The sequence below is a fragment of the Pleurodeles waltl genome, chromosome 6, assembly GCF_031143425.1.
Source record: "Pleurodeles waltl isolate 20211129_DDA chromosome 6, aPleWal1.hap1.20221129, whole genome shotgun sequence".
NCBI lineage: Eukaryota > Metazoa > Chordata > Amphibia > Caudata > Salamandridae > Pleurodeles > Pleurodeles waltl.
This window is the reverse complement of record NC_090445.1, coordinates 704,954,730-704,981,958: the sequence shown is the minus strand read 5'-3', so window position 1 is coordinate 704,981,958 and position 27,229 is coordinate 704,954,730. Positions and strand designations below refer to the sequence as shown.

The 27,229-nt window shown below is 44.1% G+C and overlaps 1 protein-coding gene across 6 annotated transcripts in view; it reads right to left on the bottom strand.

Annotated features, from left to right (window-relative positions):
• The window catches only part of LOC138300183 (LWamide neuropeptides-like), a 342,764-nt gene that overhangs the window by 56,378 nt on the left and 259,157 nt on the right, over positions 1 to 27,229 (bottom strand). For 5 of the 6 annotated variants that reach the window (XM_069239164.1, XM_069239162.1, XM_069239166.1 and 2 more), the window contains 5 exons: positions 22,080 to 22,109; positions 15,252 to 15,281; positions 14,458 to 14,487; positions 1,368 to 1,397; positions 315 to 344 (listed from right to left, as the gene is read on the bottom strand). In XM_069239164.1, coding sequence (XP_069095265.1) covers positions 315 to 344; positions 1,368 to 1,397; positions 14,458 to 14,487; positions 15,252 to 15,281; positions 22,080 to 22,109 — 150 coding nt within the window. The remainder of the gene's footprint in view (positions 1 to 314; positions 345 to 1,367; positions 1,398 to 14,457; positions 14,488 to 15,251; positions 15,282 to 22,079; positions 22,110 to 27,229) is intronic. The other variant, XM_069239168.1, reaches the window with a different exon arrangement.

The following is a 27,229-nucleotide window of genomic DNA, read 5'->3' as shown; positions in this document are numbered from 1 at the left end:
AAAAATGGTGAAAATTAAAGACTTTCAACTTAAGTGAGTGATACCATACATTACATATACTAAAATGCTTCTGGGCTAATTGTACCCTTTCATGCCAGGTAATGTGCTGCCTCCCCCTTCTATGAGTGTGTAGAGTGCTGATTTGCAAAACTATCGCATAGGCATGCACTGTTGTGTCTGCAAGTGCTAAATAAATATTCCCAAATTAAAAAAATGCAAATATTGCTGTTAACAGCCTGCACTCGTATCTATTTACTCCTGGGACGTCTTTAAAATGTTCTTGAACTGATTTTCTGACTGCATGCTGCACTTACCAGAGGGTTTGGGAGTTGAGCCTAGCAAACCTGTAAGGAATAAGAATAACATATTGTTAACGCTTCCTAAGAACCTATAAATTACAACTCATGGCACTTCATTGCATACATGACCATTATTATCTTGTGGCATTTTATACTATGTGATCTTCCTTTATGAAGAAAACAGTATGGATGCAAGGTATAATTTTCTATTTTCAAAACCCTTTTGTAAATACAAATGTTCGTGTCTTCTTCTACTGCCAGATGCATTTAAAAGGGAGCTTTTGCTCATTTGTCAGTGGTGGCCCGGCCTTTAGGGCGGAGGGGCCATGCCCCCCCACCTTTTGCCCCCCATGAAGAGTGTCTGTCAGGCTGAACAAAGGTCAGCCTGACAGACACTCTTCATGTTCAGGTCAGGCAGCAAGGAGCAGACATGCACAATTTGCGCAGACTCCTGGCTGCCTGAGCTGAACTTTGCTGGGCTGAGGAGATCACAGCTCCTATGGGCATGACCTTCTCAGCCCAGCAAAGGTGCCTCAAGGCCCTCCCTTGGGTGACGAGGAAAGCGTCACCAATTGACACTCTCCCTGGGCGCTTCAGTTTAAGCCCTGAAGTGCCCAGGGCGAGTGTCAATCAGTGTCATTTCGTCACAGAGTGGGGTAGGGTCAGCAGTCTCACTGACCCCATCCCACTCTGTGACGAGGGATTACTCAGGAAGGGGGCATTGTGTGCCCCTCTTCCTGCCAACCTACCCACAGACAATACTCTTGTCCTGTAGGGTATGCAAGTGAGTTATGATCATGATCCCCTTCTGAAGCTAAATCTGGGGAATATGCAAAAATCCTGCCTGCGATTCCAGGTTCATCAAACATTGTTTGCTCCTGTATAGACCATGCCTAGAGTCTGTGGAGTACCAAAAAAGCCCAACAAAGATGGCTATGTTCAAGTTTTTTTAGTGGCCTGTCAAATTCAGAATTATTTTAGATTATGCACTCTACTCTCCTTAGATTTAAACCCCATGAGAACATAAATATGTTTGTGATTTGATTCATGTCTGTGTGCTGCACTTACCAGGGGCTTTGGCTGTCTGGAGAGGAGTTCCTATTAAAAGGGGAAATATTACTTATTACTGCCATTGATTATACAATCAAGAACAATGCATTTAATACCTAAAGGCTTTAATCTGGTCTTTGTTCTACTTTTTATTGTCACTGAGCCAAATTTTGGATAAGCAAGAATGAACAATAAAAATGAGATCCTACAGAAATCACTGCAATAGGGAAGTACAAATATACACTTGATCATGCTTGCTGAGAGTAGCAGACAGCTGTACTAGGTCCCTTTCGAGCATAACAGCAGCCTAGAGATAACCACCGCACATAAAAAAGAACTGTAAATCAGAACACGCTTCAAAGATGGTCACAGCTATTCCACCAGAACTGCACAGAACAGAAGATCTTTGAACCAGGGCTGTGGCTGATTATAGCATAGAAAGGTAAAATACGATTCACTGTTTCTTGTAGAAAGCACTATTACAAGAGACCACACAAGAAACATTTTATCCATAATATTGGTATTCTGTCTGTGTTTCCGTAATTCAGGCCTTTGTCTGCAAAGAGTAGCAGAGCTGTATCCCAGGCACTGAGGTTTTCTGCCAAAATCTGCTAATTATTCAATATATGGTAGATTAAGAAGTAAAGGCCACATGTATAATGTTTTTTTTTGTCGCAAACCGCCTGATTAGCAGAGTCAGGTCATTTGCGACAAGAAAAAATCATTTAGCGACACACAAATCCAATTTTGCGACTCAGTAATCTCTTTACCGAATCGCAGCTAGGGTTTGCGAATCAACAGTTAGTAAGCGACATTCCCTTCCTAATTGTGAGTCGCAGTGCGATGTATGATTGTTTTGTGACAGTGAATGCGGTTACAAAACAATCGCAGTTAGCACCAATTTCAAATTGGTGGTAATCCATTCGCAAATGGGAAGGGGTCCTCATGGGACCACTTCCCCTTTGTGAATGGTAGTGAAAATTTGTATTCAGAGCAGACAGTGGTCACCAGGACCACTACCTGCTCAGAAGAAATGAAAAGCCAATTTTTCATTTTTACTTTTGAAATCCATCCTGTTTTCCTTTGAGGAAAACGGGCTGCAATAAAAAAAAAACTGTTTTATTTAAAAGCAGTCACAGATATGGTGGTCTGCTGTCCCCAGCAGGCCACCATCCCTGTGAGCGCAGCCATTCCCAATGGGGTCGCAAATTGCAACATAACTCTTGAATATTAATGAAGTAGGTCTTTTACGATCCCATTGGGAATCGCAAACACTGTGAGGTACACTGTTGTACGTCTGGTTTTGCAATTCACAATTTGCCAGTCGCAAATTGCAATTCGCAAAACTCTGGGTCGTACATCTGGCCCTAAGTGAGATAAATTCTTGATCATTGAGAACAGTGGTTCTTAATCTTCTGATTTCTGTGGACCCCCACATATTAATTTCTGGCGTATCGGGAGCCTCACTGAATCCTTTTTGGAAACAGGACTCCGGCTGAGTGATTACTGGAAGCCGGGAACCCTGTCCCAGCATTTTTGATAAGTTGAAACACAAAATAATACACAAAAAGACAGAAGCAAGCATTCATTAAATATACAAATATATTATTTAATTAAAAAACAACTATAACAAAATCACAATTTTGAGTTGAAGGTAAGTTTGGAGCTTTTATAATCTAATAGAGAACACTCACCACTGTGAGAAATTAGCCTCTTACTAGCATGGTTACCCCCACTTTTGGCCTGTTTGTGAGTGTGTGTCAGTGTGTTTTTACTGTGTCACTGGGATCCAGCTAGCCAGGAACCCAGTGCTCATAGATAAAAACCTATAAGTCAGTGTGTTTGCCTGTCTCACTGGGATCCTGCTAGCCAGGACCCCAGTACTCATAGTTTGTGACCTAATGTGTGTGTTGTCAGTAGTGCTTAACTGTGTCACTGAGGCTCTCCTAACCAGAACCTCAGTGCTTATGCTCTCTCTGCTTCTAAATTTGTCACTATAGGCTAGATACTTCATTTACCAATTTCAATTGGCACACTGAACCCTCTTATAAGTCCCTACTATCTGGTACCTAGGTACCCAGGGCATTGGGGTTCCAGGAGATCCGTATGGGCTGCAGCATTTCTTTTGCCACCCATAAGGAGCTCAGACAAACCCTTTCACAGGACTGCCACTGCAGTCTGCCTGAAATAGTGCACACCTATTTCACAGCCATTTTCACTGCACTTAAGTAACTTATAAGTCACCTATATGTCTAACCTTCATTTAAAGAAGACTAGGTGCCAAGTTACTAAGTGTGAGGGCACCCTTGCACTAGCAACATTGCCCTCACATAGTTCAGGGCCAATTCTCAGGACTGCGAGTGCTGGCACACCATCACACATGTGCACTGCATATGGGTCAATACCTATATGTAGCTTCACAGTGGTAACAAATATATGGCTATGTAGGGTGTCTACGATCATGGAATTATCCCCCCCATTCCACATCTGGTATTGGGGAGCCAATTGTATGCATCCTGGGGGCTCCACCATGGATCCCCAGTACTGCAGCTCCACCTGCTGCCACCTCACAGACAGGGTTCTGCCCTCCTGGGGTCTGAGCAGCTCAGTCCCAGGAAGGCAGAACAAAGCATTTCCTTTGGGAGCAGGGTGTTACGCCCTCTCCCTCTGGAAATAGGTGTTACAGGTTGGGAAGGGTAGCCTCCCCCAGCCTCTAGAAATGCTGTGAAGGGCACAGATGGTGCCCTCCTTGCATATGCCAGCCTACACCAGTTCAGGGACCCCCAGTCCCTGCTCTGGCATGAAAGTGGACAAAGGAAAGGGGAGTGACCACTCCCCTGTCCATCACCACCCCAGGGGTGGTGCCCAGAGCTCCTCCAGTGTGTCCCAGACTTCAGCCATCTCGTTTACCAAGGTGTGGGGACACTCTGGAGGCCTCTGAATAGCTAGTGCCAGCAGGTGATGTCAGAGACCCCTCCTGATAGGTCCATACCAGATAAGGAAGCCAATCCCCCTCTCAGAGCTATTTAGGGTCTCTCATGTGGGTTCTCTTCAGATTCTACTTGCAAGTTTCCAACAGGAATCCTCTGCAACTACTACTTCATCCTCTGACCTCTGATCAACCACAGACTGCTCCAGGAACCGCTGTAACAGCAACAAAATATCCAGAAGGGCTACTTTTATCTCCAACTTCAGCTCCAGCCAGCAACTGCAACAGTTTCCATGGTGTGCACACTCTGGGGACTCCCTGTCTTCACCCTGCACCAGAAGGACCGAAGAAATCTCCCTTGGAGTTATGGGGTCACCTTCTAAATCGAAGATTGGTTCTCTTGGACTCCTCTCCTGGCGACAAGCGTGCTCCTTGGAACGCACAGGGTGGATCCCATTGACAAAGATTGTCCTGAGGTCCTGGTGTCGCAATTTGGAGGCGGTATGACCTTGCATTTCCCGAGAACGACAGTACCCCTGTGCACCGCATCTTCTTCACCTCCTGAGGCCTCTGTGCACTATTTGTTAAATTACTTTGTGCACAGCCTGGAACAGGTTCCCAGCACTCTATCCTGCGACGCTCAACTCTCTGAGTTGTTCTCCGGCGGTGTTGGACCTTCCTTTGTAGTGCTGCAGCAACTGCATTTTGCACTACTTCGTCCCCATGTCCTGGGACTTCCGTGGGTACCATCTGGTTTTCTGAGGGCTCTCTAAAGTGCTGCGAGCCCCCTCTTCCTCCTCACATAGAGTGGAGGCCCCCAGGTCCATGTTGGGTCCAGATAGTGCCACTTTGACGTAAAACACAACTTTGATGGGACCAAGGCTTGTTGGAGGAATCCAATGCCAAAACTCACCTGCATCCAACATCTCCTCGTGGGACATCCAGTGCATCATGAAGGAACCCGCTGACATCTTCCTTGGGTGCCTTTCTGCAGTCTTAGCCCAACCGGGGACTCTTCTTTTGGGTTGGCAGTGGCTCCTTTCCTTCCTAGAACTTCTTCCGACTTCTGGACTTGGTCTCCTTCCTTTGCAGGTCTTCAGTTCCAGGAATCCACAATGTGTTGTTTGCAGTCTTGCTTGGTTCTTGCAATAACTCTAATCATGACTTGTAGTGTATCCTAAGAAAACTTGCAGTACTTTACTCCTGCTTTTCTGGGCTCTGGGCCTGGGTATTTACTTACCTTTACTGTATTCTTACCCTCCCAGTGATTCTCTACACACTACACTTGTCTAGGGGGAAATTCGTGATTCGCATTACACTTTCTCAGTATACGGTTTGTTTTGCCCCTAGACCTCTTTTCTCCCATTACATTCTATAGCATTTCCTATTGTTTGCACTATCCTATGTCTAATTACTTACCTGATTTTGGTGTCTAGTGTATATATTGTGTATAATACTTACCTCCAGAAGGAGTATTGTCTCTAAGATATTTTTGGTTCTGTGTCACTCAAATAAATACCTTTATTTTTGGTAACATTGAGTATTGTCTTTACTTGTGTATAAGTACTGTGTACGTGTAAGTGGTACTGCAAGAGCTCTGTATGTCTCCTAGTTCAGCCTAAGCTGCTCCGCTATAGCTACCTCTATCAGCCTAAGCTGCTAGAACACTACTACATTTCACTTGCAATTGATTTACCACTGTGTTACTAGTGCTTTTCACAAGAAAAGCTTGCTCCAATACTTAAAGCAATACATAATATATGCCTAGAACTCATTTCTAACTTTCTAAAAAGTTATTTAAACTTTACAAAAGTTTTATAAAGTTTCTGAAAAGTTTTCTTCTTTTCTCTAAAAAGTTAGCTTTGTTAGTCTACTAACGTTTACTCACTTTCCTATACTTTTTCTCTTTTTCTCTTTCAATATGTCTTCTGTAGAAGCTACCCCTTGTAAAAATTACCTATGAGTATTTAAACTACAAAAGTTTGAGGGGTCTCTGTATTGAAAGATGTTTAGGGATTGGGAAGAACCCCAATAAGGAGTTCCTCTTCAATCTTCTCCTGAAAGATGACCAGGGACTCAGCACTGATCAAGATCAGACAGAGAGTGGCGTAGAGGAAGATTCCAACAAGGCAGGCTCAGGGGAGCATTGTGAAATTCATAGGGAGGGCCCTTTCACTGATCTATCTGTTAACAGACCCCTTAGTACAACTGGGAGTTGGAAGGGTTCACACACTAGTAGAGCTCCCTTCACACCTAGAGGCCAGGTTACTAGGGTAGCTCCAGTTAGGGAAAGATCATCCTCTGCAAAATCCCATGTTACTTCTGTCTCAGAAGTATCCCACAATATTAACCCTTAGATAGGGAACTCAGAAAGCTGAGGTTAGAGGAGGACAGGGTGAGGCTACAGTAGCAATGTTTAGCCTTAAACAGGGAATCCCTGGCTGTGGAAAAGGAAAGCCAGGGTTTGGGGTTAGTACCCCATGGTGGCAGCAGCAGTTTCAGGAATTCAAATGTTAGGGAATCCTCCTTTGCTTCCAGAAATCTGCATAAAGTTGTCCCTCCTTACAAGGATGGAGATGACATATACAAGTGGTTTGATGCACTTGAGAGGGCCTGTAAAGTTCAGAGGGTCCCTCAAGTTCAATGGGCTGCTATCCTGTGGCTATCTTTCTCTGGCAAGGAGAGAGACAGACTCCTTATTGTCAGGAAAGATGATGCAGATAACTACCACATCCTTAAAAGTGCATTCTTAGATGATTGGGGCTGAACCACCGAACAAAACAGGATAAAGCTCAGAGAGATGAGAAAGGAGTTATCACAGGATTGGACAGATTTTGTAGTCTGTTTAGTGAAGGCCCTAGAAGGTTGTTTAAATGGCAGTAAGGTGACTGACTATGAAAGCCTATATCGCTTAATTCTGAGAGAGCATATATTGAATAATTGTGTGTCTGACTTGTTGCATCAGTATCTTGTGGACTCAGATCTGATCTCTCCCCACGAATTAGGAAAGAAGGCAAACAAATGGGTCAGAACAAGGGCGAGCAGAAAAGCTCATTCAAGGGGGTGACAAAGACAGCAAAAGGAAAGATGGTAAAAAATCTCAGGACAAGAATGGGGATAAAAGCAAACACAATGATCCTTTGTCCAAAACACTACTCTGTGGGTGGGGATAAAATGTATTCATCTTCTTCTCACTCTTCCCACAATCAGAAAAAGCCTTGGTGCTATGTGTGCAGAGGTAAAAGCCATTGGCCAGGGATAAGTCCTGCCCAGGTAAAGCCCCTGAGCCTACCACCACTAATACATCAAACTCTAGTGCACCTAGCAGCAGTGGTGATAGTGATGGGACTACTGGCAATAGTCAAACTAAAGGTGTAGTTGGGTTCACTTTTGGGACCATAATAGAAAATGGGGTAGACAGTCCCAAGACAGTTTCTGTCACACCTGGTGGCATTGGCCTTGCCACCTTGGCTGCTTGTCCCCTTACCATGGATAAGTACAGGCAGTCAATCTTAATAAATGGTGTTGAGGCCCAGGCCTACAGGGTCACAGGTGGCAGTATCACTTTGGTCGCTGAAAACTTGGTTTCACCTGCACGACACCAGACACCTCCTTGGACAGAAATACGAGGTTACTGATGTCAATAACTCCACTCAGTCTCTCCCTGTAGCTGTAGTTCAACTTAGTTGGGGTGGAGTTACTGGCCCTAAGCAGGTGGTGGTATCACCTAGCTTACCTGTAGATTGGCTCTTAGGGAATGACCTAGAGGCCTCAGGTTGGGCCGAGGTAGAGTTTAGGACCCATGCATCCAGGCTGGGTATCTCTGAGGAATTGCTTCCTCTCATTTCTGGTGAAATGAAAAAGCAAAGGAGAAAAAGAGGCCTGAAATCTCAGGATTCCTCTCCACCAACAGTTAAGAAGGGTATCAAAGTATCCCTTCTCCACACTACCACTAAGGATACCATTCCTGTGGTGGGAAAAACCTCTCCCGGGGTGGAACCTGTACCCAAGGAGACCTCAGCTATCACAGCTGGACTCCCAGAGGTAAAAGTACCTCTCTGTGTAATTACTAATCCAGATGTGAAAACAATTGCACCATTTTAGTATATATGGAGCAACATATACAAGTGGTTTGAGGCACTTGAGAGGGCCTGTAAAGTTCAGAGGGTCCCTCAAGTTCAGTGGGCTGCTATCCTGTGGCTTTCAGTCTCTGGCAAGGGGAGAGACAGACTCCTTATTGTCAGGGAAGATGATGCAGATAACTACCACATTCTTAAAAGTGCATTCTTAGATGATCAGGGCTTAACCACTGAACAATACAGGATTAAGTTCGGAGAGACGAGAAAGGAGTCATTACGGATTGGACAGATTTTGTAGTCTGTTCAGTGAAGGCCCTAGGAGGATGTTTAAATGGCAGTAAGGTGACTCACTATGAAAGCGTATGTAGCTTAATTCTGAGAGTGCATATATTGAATAATTGTGTGTCTGGCGTGTTGCATCAGTATCTTGTGGACTCAGATCTGACCTCTCCCCAAGCACTGGGAAAGAAGGCAGACAAATGGGTCAGAACAAGGGCGAGTAGAAAAACTCTTACAGGGGGTCATAAAGACAGCAAAAAGAAAGATGGTGAAAAATCCCAGGACAAGCATAGGGATAAAAGTAAACACAAAGGGCCTAATTACAAATTTGGAGGAAGGTGTTACTCCGTCCCAAATGTGACAGATATACCACCAGCCGTATTACGAGTCCATTATATCCTATAGAACTCATAATACGGCTGGTGGTATAACCGTCACATTTGGGACGGATTAACACCTCCTCCAAAGTTGTAATCAGGCACAAAGATTCTTCCTCAGTTCCAAAACACTACTCTGTGGGTGGGGATAAAACTTCTTCATCTTCTTCTCACTCTTCACACTATCACCTAGATGTCTAACCTTCATTTAATGAAGGCTAGGTGCAAAGTTCCTTAGTGTGAGGACACCCGTGCACTAGCAAAGGTGCCCCCACATAGTTCAGGGCCAATTGCCGGGTGGACGCCATTACATGTGTGCCCCTCATATAGGTCAATACCTATATGTAGCTTCACAATGGTAACTCCGAATATGGCCGTGTAAGGTGTCTAAGATCATGGAATTATCCCCCCATTCTAAATCTGGTATTTTGGGAGCCAATTCCATGCATCCTGGGGGCTCGATCATGGACCCCCAGTACTGCCAAGCCAACTCTGAGGCTTGCAATGCAGCTACAGCTGCTGCCACCTCACAGACAGGGGTCTGCCCTCCTGGGGTCTGAGCAGCTCAGTCCCATGGAGGAAGAACAAAGCATTTCCTTTGGGAGCAGGGTGTTACACCCTCTCCCTTTGGAAATAGGTGTTACAGGTTGGGGAGGGGTAGCCTCCCCCAGCATCTGGAAATGCTTGGACTCCTCTCCTGGTGACGAGTGTACTCCTTGGAACACAGAGGGTGGACCCCATCGACAAAGATTGTCCTGAGGTCCTGCTGTCTCAATTTGGAGGAGGTAAAGACCTTGCCTAAGAACGACAGTACCCCTGTGCACTGCATCTTCTTCACCTCCTGAGGCCTCTGTGCACTATTTACAAAATTCCTTCATGCACAGCCTGGCCCAGGTCCCCAGCACTCTATCCTGCGATGCTCATTGTGCTGAGTTGTTCTCTGGCGGCATTGGACCTTCCTTTGTAGTGCTATGCCTTCTGCATTTTGCACCTCCTTTGTCCCCATGTCCTGGGACTCCCGTGGGTGCTATCTGATGTTCTGAGGGCTCTCTAAAGTGCTGAGTGCCCCCTCTTCCTCCTCACACAGAGTGAAGGCCCCCAGGTCCCTCCTGGGTCCAGATAGCACCGCAATGACACACAACGCAATTTGGCCGGAACCACAACTTGTTGGAAGAATCCAGCACCAAAACTCACCTGCATCCAATTTGTCTTAGTTGGACATCCAGTGCATCCTGCAGGAACCCACTTACATCTTCTTGGGTGCATTTCTGCAGTCTTTGTTCAACTGGGGACTCTTTTTTTGCATCCTCTTCTGGTTTGGCAGGGGCTCCTTTCCTTCCTGGATCTTCATCCGATTTCTGGACTTGGTCTCCTTCCTTTGCGGGTCTTCAGGTCCAGGAACCCACCATTTGTTGTTTGCAGTTTTTCTAGGTTCATGCAATAACTCTAATTATGACTTGTAGTGTGTCCTAAGGAAACTTGCAGTACTTTGCTCCTGCTTTTCTGGGCTGGAATATTTTACTTACCTTTGCTGTATTCTTACTCTCCCAGTGATTCTCTACACACTAAACGTGTCTAGGGGGAAATTTGTGATTCACATTCCACTTTCTTAGTATATGGTTTGTGCTGTCCCTAGACCGATTTTCTCCCATTGCATTCTATAGAATTTCCTACTGTTTGCATTGTTTTATGACTATTTACTTGTCAAATTTTGGTGTCTTGTGTATATATTGTGTATAATACTTCCTCCAGAAGGAGTATTGTCTATAAGATATTTTTGAGACTGTGTCACCCAAATAAATACCTTTATTTTTAGTAACACTGAGTATTGTCTTTACTTGTGTGTAAGTACTGTGAAACTATCAGTGGTACTGCAAGAGCTTTGCATGTCTCCTAGTTCAGCCTTAGCTGCTCTGCTACAGCTACCTCTATCAGCCTAAGCTGCTAGAAAACTAGTACATTTCACTGGTAAGAGATAACTGGACCTGGAATAAGGTGTAAGTACTCAAGCTACCCACTACAAACCAGGCCAGCCTCCTACAACAACCCATAGTTTAATCTGTTTGATGCACTTGCAGTGTTCCCACAAATCAGTCTGAGGATACTAACTTTAGCCTCCAATATCAAAGTCCTTTGTATTAACAGAATGTTTTGAAATCTTCAGTTTTTCACTGTGCTTCTTTGTTTGTACAAACTTTATTAATCTGTTGATATTATTTATTAATCTAAACAGTCGAGGACCCCTGAGCAGGCTTTGAGTTCGCCTGGTGTCCCCGGACCACATGTGAAGAAGCACTCATGTAGAAAATACAGCTACCACAGAATTACACAGTGCAGTTCCCCCTGCTATGTTATGGAACATGCCTGCTCTAAACAAAGAGCCGATGGGGGACAGTGGCACTTATTTCTTAGGGCCGGCACCTTTTTTCTACATCAAGAATTAACTGCGAGCAAAAGACACATGTGGGAAAGACGGAGGAAAGGAAGGGGGGGAAGCGTCACAGAGGGAGAAAGCTACAGGAGTGAGCTGAAGGGGTGGAGAGTGGCTGTACATGGATTAAAGAGGACTGAGATGGCTTTAAGATTACGCTGCCTTGATATTCTGTACTTGCACATTTAATTGCAGCGGCAGCATGATTCACAGGAGAGCTCTGGGCACCCACATGTTTTTATTTACAAAAATAAGCACTGCTGCTGGCTGGTAATAATCTGTTGCTTTGCCAGAATTTACTGTGACAGTGGTTCCTGTTAATGCAGGGTATGTTTGATGGACTGCTCCATCACCATGACACAACCTTGAAGCAAATGTTCACAGTTTTTAAAAAAAAATCAAAAACCAAATCCCAAAGTAGGCTTTTGTTTTAGAAAATAAAAAAAACAATGATCGTCCTCTCCATGCTTATTTTCATCTATGGTGTGCAGGGCATTTTGCTATTTTCACTGTCCCTTACTACCAGGTTATACCTGATGGTGTCGGACAGTAAAATCTTGTTATTTCATCACCCACTGGCTAAACATCAGACGGCCCTTACTCTGTTACGCCACTTGAGCAGTATGTTGGCAGCAGAGATGGAGTGGTCTCTGTTGACAACATTCAGAAGGTTCACTCGCCTTCAGATGAGAGGAGAGGACCTTCAGTTTGGCAGACAGGGTAAACTGTCAGCTTTACAAAAGAACAACCTCTTCCACAAGCTCTAGATTGGGCCCATAGTTTCTTGCACAGTTTTGGGTTGACAGTTCTCTATTTTCATCATGCTGTGATTTTTCTTGTTTTTTACATTCTGTCCTAAATGATACCTGTTTTTCAATAGATTAAAGGAATCCTATTAGATATTTTACAGATTACATAAGCCTGAGGAGATGGTTAAAATGTCTCTCGTCATGACATACAATGCACAGTCATCTCTCAATCACTGAAACCCTTCTCACCTAATTTCACCACACCTCCCCCCTTTCTTGCTTCTTTCCAAAGGACTTGAGGTCTGATATGACATGATCGAGCAGAATGTGTTTGTTGTATAGATCTTCTTTACAGATGCACATAATATCACTGAGTGTCAGCTCTGAACATCTGTATATCTGGATTCAGGCCCTTTACCTCTGATTTCTCTACCAGGCAGGCGCCAGCAATGAATCTTCAATGTAAACAAGTGTCAAAGTAAGATGAAGGTATCAGACCAACAAATATGTCGGAACACAACAGTGTAATGTCAAATCAAGGGAGAAAGGAGTACACTGCCATGCATACCAGCAGAAAATATGCCGAAATAAGTTATTTCGAATGCAAAGCTTCATTACACTCACTTCAGTTGAAAGTCTTTAGTTTTCAGCATTGTTGGTGCAATCAGTGCTGTACATATCTGGACACGTTTTTCATGATGCTTGTTCTTCAACAATGGTTTAAAACTAAGGGCTTTCAACTCAAGTGAGTGTAATTATATACTGCATTAACCACAATGCATCAGGGTGTCTTGTGTGCGGGTATGCCAGGCAGTGTGCTCCATCCTCCTTTTAAGATTCTGTAACTCTGTAAGTTATTGGCCTGATGAGATGTGGGATGCACCTATGCTCTGTGCATGGAGCAGACATTTGCAAGGGTGTGAGCATCATTTCCAGCACCCTGAATTTTGCTTATCTACTGAAGTAGAACAAATATCCTAAAACACTCGTTGAGAGATACACAGGCCCATATTTATACTTTTTGACGCTAAACTGCGCTAACGCAGTTTAGCGTCAAAAAATTTAGCGCCGTCTAACGCCATTCTGAAGCGCCATGCGGGCGCCATATTTATGGAATGGCGTTAGCCGGCGCTAGCAGACCGGCGCTGCCTGGTGTGCGTGGAAAAAAACCACGTAGACCAGGCAGCACCGGCGTAGGGGGAAAATGACGTTAGGGCGTCTTAAAATGGGGCAAGTCAGGTTGAGGCAAAAAAATCGCCTCAACCCGATTTGCGCCATTTTTTTACGACGCCCAGACGCCATTTCATGACTCCTGTCTTAGTAAAGACAGGAGTCATGCCCCCTTGCCCAATGGCCATGCCCAGGGGACTTGTGTCCCCTGGGCATGGTCATTGGGCATAGTGGCATGTAGGGGGGCACAAATAAGGCCCCCCTATGCCACCCAAAAATAATTAAAAAATATAAAAAATTATACTTACCTGAACTTACCTGAATGTCCCTGGGGTGGGTCCCTCCATCCTTGGGTGTCCTCCTGGGGTGGGCAGGGGTGGCAGGGGGGGTCCCTGGGGGCAGGGGAGGGCACCTGTGGGCTCATTTTGAGCCCATAGGCCCCTTAACGCCTACCCTGACCCAGGCGTTAAATAGTGGCGCAAATGCGGGGTTTTTTGACCCGCCAACTCCCGGGCGTGATTTTTGCCCGGGAGTATAAATACGACGCATTTGCGTCGCCGTCATTTTTTTAGACTGGAACGCCTTCCTTGCATCTCATTAACGCAAGGAAGGCGTTCACGCAAAAAAATGACGCTATTTGCCCATACTTTGGCGCTAGACGCGTCTAACGCCAAAGTATAAATATGGCGTTAGTTTTGCGCCGAATTTGCGTCGAAAAAAACGACGCTAATTCGGCGCAAACGGAGTATAAATACGGGCCACAGTATTAGCTGCCCCACAAATGGTGAACATTAATATTTTCAACTCAAGTGAGTTGTACCATCCATTACATATACTAAAATGCTTCTGGGCTAATTGTACCATTGCATGCCAGGTAATGTGCTGCCTCCCCATTCTATGACTGTGTACAGCGTTGGCTTGCAAAACCATTACATAGACATACACTGTTGTGTCTGCAAGTGCTAAATAAATATTCCCAATCAAATTTAAAAAACTCAAATGTTGCTGTTGACAGCCTGCACTTGTCTCTATTTATTCCTGAGACGTCTTTAAAATGTTCTTGAAATAATTTTCTGACTGCATGCTGCACTTACCAGAGAGTTTGGGAGTTGAGCCTAGCAAACCTGTCAGGAAGAAAAATAACATTAAACTGTTACCGCTTCCTAGGAACCTATAAATTATAACTCATGGCACTTCATTGCATACATGGCTATTATTATGTTGTGGCATTTTATACTATGTGATCTTCATTTATGAAGAAAACATTTTCTATTTCAACACCCTTTTGTAAATACTAATGTACATTTCTTCTATTGCCCATGCGTTCAAAAGGGAGCTCTTGCTCATTTGTAGTGACTCATGTCATGTTCCATAAAAATGAGGAGGTTTCTTTTGGCTTTCTGCATTTCCATATTGTGGAGGTACAGGCAGAGAAATCCAGGAAAGGCAGGTCGTCCTTATTTTCTACCACACATGGGTTAACATTAATCCAACCCCAAGTGGTTACTCTGGGAGGGGGCATCGTGTGCCACTTTCCCTGCCCACCTACCCACAGACCATACTCTTGTCCTGTATGGTAGGAAAATGAGTTATGATCATGATCCCCTTGTAAAGCTAAACCTGGGGAAAAATACAAAAACCCTGCCTGCGGTTCCAGGTTCAGCAAACGTTTGCTCATGCACAGTGCATGCATAGAGTCTGTGGAGTATCAGAAACGCTTTACAAAGATGGTTATAACCAGGACCTTCACCTGTCTTTGTTCAAGTTTGTCTAATAGCCTGTCAAAATCAGAATTATTTTAGATTATGCACTCTACTCATTAGATTTATAACCCAGGAGAACATAAATATGTTTGTGATTTGATTAATTCTCTGTGTCCTGCACTTACCAGGGGTTTTGGCTGTCGGTAGTTGAGTTCCTATTAGAAGGGAAAGAATTACTTATTACTACCATTCATTACAAGCTCAAGAAACATGCATTTTTCATAATTAAATGCTTTAATCTGGTATGGTAGGGGACATTTTGTTCATGTATTTGTCTGGGAATTTAACACTTTTCCCTCAAGTCAAACTTTTTTTTTTCCCTCTGTGTTTCTATAAATCAGGCCTTTGCCTGTGAAGAACAGTAGTGCTGTATTCCAGACACAGGCGTTTTCTGCTACAATCTTGTAATTATTCAAGATACAGTGGTTTAAAAATTAAAAGCCTCATGTACAAAGCTTTTTTCTCATCGCAAACGGCCTGATACGCAGACTCGGGCCATTTGTGACAAAAAAAAAATCATTTGGCGATGCACAAATCCAATTTTGCGATTCAGTAATCTCTTTAACGAATCGCAAATAGGGTTTGCGAATTGCAATTAGGAAGGGGCATTCCCTTCCTAACTGTGAGTCGCACTGCAATGTGTGATTGTTTTGTGACTGTGAATGCTGTCACAAAACATTCGCAGTTAGTACCAATTTGGAACAGGTGCTAACACATTTGCAAATGGAACGGGGTCCCCATGGGACGCCTTCCCCTTTGTGAAAGGTAACGAAAATATGTTTTCCGAGCAGGCATTGCTGCCTGCTCTGAAGAATGAAAAGAAACATTTTAATTTTTGCTTTTGAACTGCGTCCCGTTTTCCTCTAGGGACAATGGGCTAATTTTTTATTTAAAAGCAGTCACAGATATGGTGGTCTGCTGTCCCCAGCAGGCCACCATCCCTGTGAGGGCAGCCATTCCCAATGCGGTCGCAAATTGAGACCTAACTTATGAATATTAATGAGGTAGGTCATTTGCGATTCCAACGGGAATCACAAACAGTGTGAGGTACACTGTTGCACATATGGTGTTGCCACTTGTCATTTGCGAGTCGCAAATGAGTAAAAAATTTCTGAGTTCTACATCTGGCCCTAAGTGAGGTAAATTCTTGATCATTGTGTTGGAAGGTGGGTCACTAGTTGTGTGGCCTGCACATGTAACGAGTCCGCACACGACCACCACAGGGAACCAAACACCCCATTGCAGCGCTTGACTCTAATGGGGTAGCGTTGCAGAGCAGTCCAAGGCATACTCAAGGGAGGTGGTGTGGGCTAGTAATCCCCATTCACAAGCACACATTCATGACTCTCAATAAATGATTGTCCAGTCTGTGCTTTTTCTTTTGATAAAGTAAAAGTACATTTATTATTCACACACACAACTCAATACTATGCAACAATCTACAAATATATACAAAGTGATGGAATCACTCTGGGCAAACATTATGCAATCTCTCAGGTCTCCTCAAGGGAGAGTATAATCCAACAATCTACATGGCAAAACAATCCCCATACCCCCTTGCGACATTTGAACATTTAACAGTATTCAACATTTTGACAGTACAGTGCAATGAAGACACATACATTTGTAATTAAATACTTCAATCTTGCCAAGAGATAGCTATCAGTGTCATTATTCAAATTAGCCTAATCAGGGAACATATAAGACCAAATTCGAGCACTATAACCATCAGGATTACTTTTGGATTACTTCTACTTGACCATAAAATAGCAGTACAATACATAGGGCAATACCAGCCTACACCTATGGTAGACACCCTTACACAAGCAGGAACAAAAGCTCACTGAAACTTGTGCTTCATACACCAGTCCAACCCTTCAGGGGTTATCTTTCATGTGTCCCACCCTACCTAGGATGGGAACACCAACCGATGTTGGGGGGAGGCTGCGCTGCTCCTGCAGCTCCCCCTGTCTCTTGGTATTCCTTTGGTGGTGGCCCCATCTCCCTGGGACCACCACAGTCAATTTTGGGGCTCAAATGGCAGCCCCTGCCCCGCAAAGCATGATGGGGCAGCTGCATAAATGATGAGCGGCTCTCCTGCTGAGCTGGGGAGAGCCGCTGTGCCATTTCTTTTTACAGTTCTCCTGGGGGTGCCGGTCCAACCCGGCTCCCCCCGTACCACACAGAGGATCCCTCGATGGAGGGCGGCCCAGGGAGCCCACCCCTGGCCGCCCCGCCAACTCCCCGCATGGCCAGCACCTCTGGGTGCTGCCGCGGGAGCCGGCCTGCTGCCCTGAGGTCTGCCCGCTCCAGCGGGCAGACACAGAAATACTCGCGGCCGGAAGGGCTGCGCGGGGAATGCAGCGGCACTCCCCCTTCCTCCAGGCATCTTCGGTGCCGCGGGATGGGGTCTGGGGCCCCTACTCTTCGTGGCAGGGAGTGCAATGGCGCTCCCCGAGGTCTTCTTCTTCCAGGGGCCCCGGGATGGGGTCCGGGCCCCTTTTGGCCACCTTCACGTGGAGCACGATGGCGCTCCCCGGCCTCCTCTTCGGCTGGGGGTGCGCGACAGCACCCCCCCATTCCTCACATCTTCACGGGGAGCGTGACGGCGCTCCCCGGCTTGTCTTTGCCGCAGGGGGCCCCAGGATGGAGTCCGGGGTCCTTTCACACAGCGGCAGGGGGGTGCGCGACGGCGCCCCCCCATTAAATGAGAAAAAAGAACTAGGCTTCATGGGGCCCGGGATGGGGTCCGGGCCCCCTTCCTCTGTTGAGAGGGGGAGTGCGATGGCACTCCCCTTTGCTCCTCCTCTTCCTGGGCAGCCCCCAGGCCCTGGCCCACGCTGGGGGCACAGTCTCAAGCAGCTGCGGAGCTCCACGCACTTCGTAGCTGCTTTCCCAAAGGTCAAAGGTTGCCATCGTTTGTCCTGTGATATCTCGGGCCCCCGAGGGACGATTTTCATCCTTTTTTTTGTGTCGTTCCGCTCCTGATCACTCTCCTTAGGCCTCCAGGCCTGGAAGGGTCCCAGATCCTCGGGAGCCAGTCCCACTGACTCCCTGCGCCAACCTTTCCCCTGGGTTCTTTCTTTTCCTTCTGGGCAGCGCGCTCTCCTTACACTAGCCAGTCCTTCCCCCAACTAGTCCTCTGGGGGGTAAGGGGGCCAGCTTGCCTGGCTCTGGCATTCGCCTCGCTGGCCTGAAATCCTTCAGGAGCAGAGTCCCTGTCCCAAGGGCAGTCAGGAGGTTCTTCCTTCCAGTTGTCCATGACGCCCGTCTGCTGTCCCAGAGTCCAGCAGTGAAACACAGCCAAGAGAGAGAGCTCTCCCCTGTGCAGGACCTTTTAAGTGGGGGCGGAAGTGTCCAGCAGGTCTGCACCTCTGGCCTATCCAGATGTGCCACATCACTTCGTTGCCCCCGTCCCCTCCTTCTTGCACAGTCTTCTGGGATAGCTAAAGATCGAGTGCTCCAGGTGTTAGTTGCCACATGTGCTCTGAAAGTCTCAGCCTCTCCTCCCTGACATTCCTCGCAGGGCTTCTCCAGCCTGCTCCTGGCATGGAATGAAAGCTGGCTGATTGATGCAAGGCCCTGCTCCAGCAACTGGGCAGAGCCGTAATTGCCCCTAATCCTGAGCTGAGTCAGAGAAAGATGACGTCTCAGGATGACCCATAAGTTGTACAACTATGCTCTTGTAACCTACCTCATCATTCTTTTCTTACAGGTTACAGTGTACTTTGGTGTGACTCTGGTCTCGGTGGACCCCAGAGAACTGGAGTTGCACCCTAGGCCCTCCTTTCCCATTGACATTCAATGGAGTATCCCCACAATGCAAATACCTTAAGCACACTGACATTGGCATTGAACTGGGTGTCCCTACAGTGAAAAGACAGTAAGCACATGGACTCTCCCTCACATGTATAAACCCCTCTCATGAGACCTACTCCAGGTCACCAACCACTCTGCATAGTTCCTCCTGCACCAGGACTACCTAAGCGCAGCTCTTGGGCTGCGCACACCAGGAATCCTCCTCTCACAGTCCTCACATGGGTGCACATCCATGCGCACACATGATCACATGTAACCTGCCCGAGCCTCCTGCCCTTGCTGCACCACAGCAGCCTTTCCTTAGCACGGCGGCACCGGTGGTAAACACGTGCAGTCCATTCTACCATGTGTTTACTGTACGTGAGTCACCTCATAGGAGGCTTCCTCACAGTAAACAGTCAAAAACCAGGTGGTCAAAAATTGAAAAATCAGGGCAGACCTGATGGTCAGAACCGTCCTCTAGCACATTGAAAACAGTGGTTCCTAATATTCTGTATTCTGTGGACCCCACATAATCATTTCTGGAATATGGGGAGACTTACTGAATCCTCTTTGGAACCAGGAGGATTCCAGCTGAGTGATTACTGGAAGCCAGGAACCCTATCCCAAGTATTTTTGATGATTTGAATCACAAAATAATACACAAAAAATACAGAAACAAGCATTCATTAAATATACAAATATAATATTTAATTCAAAAACAACTATAAAACAAATCACAATTTTGAGTTAAGGGGCTTTTATAATTTCAATCGAGGACACTCACCACCCAGAGTATAATCTGTTTGAGGCACTTGCAGTGTTCCCACTAATCAGTCTGAGGATACTAACTTAATTTTTAGCCTCCAATATCAAATTCCTTTATATTAACAAAATGTTTTGAAATCTTCAGTTTTGCACTGTGCTTCTTTGTTTATGCAGAATGCATTAATCTGTTGATATTATTTAATAATCTAAGCAGTCGCGGACCCCTCAGCAGTCTTTGCATTCCCTCAGAGCTCCCCAGACCACAGGTGAAGAAGCACTCATGTAGATAATACAGATACCTCATAATTACACAGTTCAGGTTCCCCTGACGGAGGAAGGGAAGGGAAGAAAAGAGTCACAGAGGGAGAAAGCAGAAAGCTGCAGGAGTGAGCTGAAGGGGCAGGGAGTGGTGGTAAATGGATTAAATAGGACTGAGATGGCTTTAAGAGTTCACTGCCTTGCTATTCTGTACTCGCACATTTAATTGCAGCAGCCGCATTTTTCACAAGATAGCTTTGGGAACCCGCAAGCTTTATGTACAAAAATAAGCACTGATGCAGGCTGGTAATAAGCTGTTGCATTGCCAGAATTTACTGTGACAGTGGTTCCTGTTAATGCATTGTATGTTTGATGGACTGCTCCATCAACATGACACAACCTTGCAGCCAACGTTCACAGTTTTTAAAATTTTCAAAAACCAAATCCCAAAGTAGGCTTTTGTTTTAGAAAACAAAAAACAAAAAAATAATGATCTTCCTCACCATGCGACTTTTCACCTATGGTGTGTGGGGCATTTTGCGATTTTCACTGCCTCTTACTGCCAGGTTTTACCTGATGGTGTCGGACAGTGAAATCTTGTTGTTTCATCGCCCACTGGCTAAACATCAGACAGCCCTTACTCTGTTACGCCACCTGACCAGTATGATGGTGGCAAAGATGGAGTGGTCTCCGTTGTCAACATACTGAAGGTTCACCTTCCTCTAAATGAGGGGAGTGGACCTTCTGTTTGGCGTAAAGTGTAAACCATCACCTTTACAAAAGAGCACCATCTTCCAGAAGCCCTAAATTGGGCCCATAGTTTCTTGCACACTTTTGGGTTGTTAGTTGTTCTCTATTTTCATTATGATGTGATTTTTTTTGTTTTTTACATTCTGTCCTACATTATACATGTTTTTCAATACATTAAAGGAACTCTATTAGATTTTGAATAGATTACAAAAGCCTGAGGAGATGCCTAAAATGTTTCTCGTTATGAAATAAAATGCACAGGCTTCTCTCAATCACTGATTCCCTCCTCACCTAAATTCACCCCATCTTACCCCCTTTCTTGCTTCTATTCAAAGGACTTAAGGTCTGATATAAAATGATCAAGCAGAATGTGCTTGTTGTACAGATCCTCCTTTACAGATGCACATAATAGCACTGAGTGTCAGCGCTGCATATCTGTATATCTGGATTCAGACCCCTTGCCTCTGTTTTCTTCATTAGGCAGGCAACAGCAATAAATCTTCAATGTAAATGAGTGTCAAAGTAAGATGAAGGTATGAGACCAACAATTATGGCTGAACACAATGGTGTAATGTCAAAACAAGGGAGAAAGGAGTACGCTGCCTGGCATACCAGCAGATAATTTGCCCAAATAAGTTATGTCGAATGTAGATCTTCATAACACTCACTTCATTGGAAAGTCTTTAGTTTTCAGCATTGTTGGTGCCCTCAGTGCTTTGCATTTCTGGACACGTTTTTCAGGACGCTTGTTCTTTAGCAATGGTTTAAAACTGAAGACTTTCAATTCAAGTGAGTGTAATTATATACTACATTAACCACAATGCATCTGGGTGTCTTGTGTGCGGGTATGCCAGGCAGTGTACTCCATCCTCCTTTTACTATTGGCTCCTGGGTAAGTTATTGGCCTGATGAGATGTGGGATGCACCTATGCTCTGTGCGCGGTGCAGAAATTTGCGAGGGTGTGAGCAGCATTTCCAGCATTCCCAAATTTGACTTGTCTACTGAAGTAGATCAAATATCCTAAAATGCTCGTTGAGAGATACACAGTATTGGCTGCACCAGAAATGGTGAACATTAAATACGTTCAACTCAAGTGAGTGGTACCATACATTACATATACTAAAATGCTTATGGGCTAATTGTACCATTTCATGCCAGGTAATGTGCTGCCTCCCCCTTCTCTGACTGTGTACAGTGTTGGCCTGCAAAACCATTGCATAGACATGCACTGTTGTGTCTGCAAGTGCAAAATAAATATTCCCAATCAAATTTAAAAAACTCAAATATTGATGTCAACAGCCTCCACTTGTCTCTATTTATTCTTGGGAAATCTTTAAAATGTTCTTGAATTGATTTTCTGACTTCATGCTGCACTTACCAGAGGGTTTGGGAGTTGAGACTAGCAAACCTGTTAGGAAGAAAAATAACATTATATTGTTAACGCTTCCTAAGAACCTATAAATTATAAATCATGGCACTTCATTGCATACATGGCTATTATTATGTTGTGCTATTTTATACTATGTGATCTTCCTTTATGAAGAAAACATTTTGGATGAGAGGTGTAATTTTCTATTTCAAAGCCCTTTTGTAAATACAAATGTACATTTCTTCTAGTACCCATGCGTTCAAAAGGGAGCTTTTGCTCATTAGTAGTGACTCATGTTCCATAAAAATCAGGAGATTCCTTTTGGCTTTCTGCGTTTCCATATTGTGGAAGCACAGACAGAGAAATCCAGGCAAGGCAGGTCGTCCTTATTTTCTACTACACATGGGTTAACATTAGTCCAACCCCAAGTGGTAACTCTGGAAGGGGGCTTTGTGTGCCCCTCTTCCTGCCCACCTACCCACAGACCATACTCTAAACCTGTAGGGTAGGCAAATGAGTTACGATCATGATCCCCTTGTAAAGCTAAGTCTGGGGAAAAATGCTAAAACCCTGCCTGAAGTTCCAGGTTCAGCAAACAACGTTTGATCATGCACAGACCAAGCCTAGAGTCTGTGGAGCATCAGAAAAGCTCTACATCGATAGCTACAACCAGGACCTTCACCTGTCTTTATTCAAGTTTGTCTAATGGCCAGTCAAAATCAGAATTATTTTAGATTATGCACTCTACCCTCCTTAGATTTATAACCCATGAGAACATAAATTTGTTTGGTATTTGATTCATTCTCTGTGTGCTGTACTTACCAGGGGCTTTGGCTATCGGGAGTTGAGTTCTTATTAGAAGGGAAAGTATTATTTATTAATACCATTGACTATAAAATCAAGAAAAATGCATTTCAATAATTAAATGCTTGAACCTGGCCTTTGTTCACCAGTGTATTGTAACTGAGCCAAATTTTGGATACTCAAGAATGAACATCAAAATGAGATTCTACATAACGCACTGCAATAGGGAAGTACAATTATACACTTGATCATGCTTGCTGAGAGTAGCAATAAACTGTATTAGGTCCCTTTCGATCAGAACAGCAGCTTAGAGCGAACCCCCCATATAAAAAAGAACTGTAAATCAGAACACTCTTCAAAGATGGTCACGGCTATTCCACCAGACATGCACAGAACAGCAGACCTTTGAACCAGGGCTTTGGCTGTTTATTGAATTGTATGGTAAAATAAGATTCATTGTTTGTTGTAGGAAGCACCATAACAAGATACTACAATATATACATTTTATCCATAATATTGGTATGTTAGAGGACATTTTGTTCATGTATTCTTCTGAGAATTAAACACTTTTCCCTCAAGTAAAAAATTTTTTTATTCCCTCTGTGTTGCCATAAATCAAGCCTTTGCCTGCGAAGAACCTCAGTGCTGTATTCCGGATACAGGTGTTTTCTGCTAAAATCTGCTAATTATTCAGGATATGGTGGATTAAGAAGTAAAGGCCACACTTACACAGCTTTTTTCTCACCGCAAATAGCATGATTCGCAGACTTGGGCCATTGTGACAAGAAAAAATCATTTGGTAATGCACAAATCATATTTTGCAATTCAGTAATCTCTATAACGAATCACAAATAGGGTTGGCATATTGCAATAAGGAAGGGGCATTCACTTCCTAACTGTGAGTCGCACTGCAGTGTGTGATTGTTTTGTGACTGTGAATGCTGTCACAAACATTCGCAGTTAGCACCAATTTGGAATAGGTGCTAATCCATTTGCAAATGGAAAGCGGTCCCCATGGAACCCCTTCCCCTTTGTGAAACGTAGCGAAAATATGTTTTCAGAGCAGGCATTTCTGCCTGCTCGGAAGAATGAAAAGGAAACTTTTAATTTTTGCTTTTGAAATGCATCCCGTTTTCCTCTTAGGACGACGGGCTACTTAAAAAAAACCCAAAAAACTGCTTTATTTAAGAACAGTCACAGATATGGTGACCTGCTCCCCCCCCCCCAGCAGGCCACCATCCCTGTAAGTGCAGCCATTCCCAATGGAGTCACAAATTGAGACCTAACTTATGAATATTAATGAGGTAGGTCATTTGCGACTCCATTAGGAATCACAAACAGTGTGAGGTACACTGTTGTACATATGGTTTTGCGACTTTCGAATTGCGAGTCGCAAATGAGTCAAAAATTGCGAGTGAAAAACTTCTAGGTCCTACATCTGGCCCTAAGTGAGGTAAATTCTTGATCATTAAAATAGTGGTTCCTAATCTTCTGTTTTCTGTGGACCCCCACATAATCATTTCTGGAATATGGGGAGCCTCACTGAATCCTTTTTGGAAACAGGAGGACTCCGGATGAGTGATTTCTGGAAGTCAGGAACCCTGTCCCAAGCATTTTTTGATGATTTGATTCACAAAATAATGCACAAACAATACAGAAACAAGCATTCATTTAATATACAAATATAATATTTAATTCAAAAACAACTATAAAAAAAAAAAATTGAGTTAAGGGGCTTTTATAATTTCAATTCAGGACACTCACCACCCAGAGTATAATCTGTTTGAGGCAATTGCAGTGTTCCCCCTAATCAGTCTGATGATATTAACTTAATTTTTAACCTCCAATATCAAATTCCTTTATATTAACAAACTGTTTTGAAATCTTTTGTTTTCGTGTGCTTCTTTGTTTATATAGGATGTATTAATCTGTTGATATTATTTAATAATCTAAGAAGTCACGGACCCCTCAGCAGGCTTTGCGTTCCCTCATGGCTCCCCAGACCACAGGTGAAGAAGCACTCATGTAGATAATACAGATACCTCAGTATTACACAGTGCAGGTCCCTCTGCTATGTTCTGGAACAAGCCTGCTCTAAGCAAAGTAAAGTACTTCATTGGCTTGAGGGAGTACTCACCCATCAAAGTCAGAGGTGTCCACTGGCCAGTGCTTAATTTAAGCCAATGATTGCCAATGGGGGACACCAGCACTTATTTCTTAGGGCCGGCACTTTTTTCTACATCAAGAGTTTACTGTGAGCAAAAGACATATATGGGAAGACGGAGGAAGGGAAGGGCAGAAAAGAGTCACAGAGGGAGAAAGCAGAAAGCTGCAGGAGTGAGCTGAAGGGGCAGGGAGTGGCTGTAAAATGGATTAAAGAGGACTGAGGTGGCTTTAAGATTACACTGCCTTGCTATTCTGTACTGGCACATTTGATTGCAGCAGCCTCATGTTTCACAGGAGAGCTTTGGGAACCCGCATGTTTTTATGTAAAAAATAAGCACTGCTGCAGGCTGGTAATAATCTTTTGCATTGCCAGAATTTACTGTGACAGTGGTTCCTGTTAATGGATTGTATGTTTGATGGACTGCTCCATCAACATGACACAACCTTGCAGCCAACGTTCACAGCTTTTTAAAATTTTCATAAACCAAATCCCAAAGTAGGCTTTTGTTTTAGAACAAAACAAAAAAAAACAATTATCTTCCTCGCCATGCGACTTTTCACCTATAGCATGTGGGGCATTTTGCCATTTTCAGTGCCTCTCACTGCCAGGTTTTACCTGATGGTGTCGGACAGTGAAATCTTGTTATTTCATCGCCCACTGGCTATACATCAGACAGCCCTTACTCTGTTACGCCACCTGACCAGTATGTTGGTGACAAAGATGGAGTGGTCTCCATTGTCAACATACTGAAGGTTCACCTGCCTGTAAATGAGGAGAGTGGACCTTCAGTGTGGCGGAGAGGGTACACCATCAGCTTTACGAAAGAGCAATATCTTTCACAAGCTCTAAATTGTGCCGATAGCTTCTTGCACAGTTTTGTGTTGACAGTTGTTCTCCATTTTCATTATGATGTGATTCTTCATGTTTTTTAAATTCTATCCTAAATTATACATGTTTTTCAGTACATTAAAGGAATTCATTATGATGTGATTCTTCATGTTTTTTAAATTCTATCCTAAATTATACATGTTTTTCAGTACATTAAAGGAATTCTATTAGATTTTTCATAGATTACATAAGCCTGAGGAGATGGCAAAAATGTCTCTCGTTATGACATAAAATACACAGACTTCTCTCAATAACTGATTCCCTTCTCACCTAATATCACCGCACCTCACCCCCTTTCTTGCTTCTTTTCAAAAGACTTCAGGTCTGATATGAAATGACCGAGCAGAATGTGTTTTTGTACAGATCCTCCTTTACAGATGCACATAATAGCACTGAGTGTCAGCGCTGCATATCTGTATCTCTAGATTCAGACCCCTTGCCTCTGTTTTCTTCATTAGGCAGGCAACAGCAATAAATCTTCAATGTAAATGAGTGTCAAAGTAAGATGAAGGTATGAGACCAACAATTATGGCTGAAAACAATGGTGTAATGTCAAAACAAGGGAGAAAGGAGTACACTGCCGAGCATACCAGCAGAAAATTTGCTGAAATAAGTCATGTCGAATGCAAAGCTTCATAACACTAACTTCATTGGAAAGTCTTTAGTTTTCAGCATTGTTGGTGCCCTCAGTGCTGTTCATTTCTGGACACGTTTTTCAGGATGCTTGTTCTTTAGTAATGGTTTAAAACTGAAGACTTTCAACTCAAGTGAGTGTAATTATATACTACATTAACCACAATGCATCTGGGTGTTTTGTGTACGGGTATGCCAGGCAGTCTACTCCATCCTCCTTTTAGTATTGGCTCCTGGGTAAGTTATTGGCCTGATGAGATGTGGGATGCGCCTATGCTCTGTGCGTGGTGCAGAACTTTGCGAGGGAGTGAGCAGCATTTCCAGCACCCCCAAATTTTACTTGTCTACTGAAGTAGAACAAATATCCTAAAATGCTCGTTGAGAGATACACAGTATTGGCTGCACCAGAAATGGTGTACATTAAATACCTTCAACTCAAGTGAGTGGTACCATACATTACATATACTAAAATGCTTATGGGCTAATTGTACAATTTCATGCCAGGTAATGTGCTGCCTCCCCCTTCTATGACTGTGTACAGTGTTGAATTGCAAAACCATTGCATAGACATGCACTGTTGTGTCTGCAAGTGCTAAATAAATATTCTCAATTACATTTAAAAAACTCAAATATTGCTGTTGACAGCCTCCACTTGTCTCTATTTATT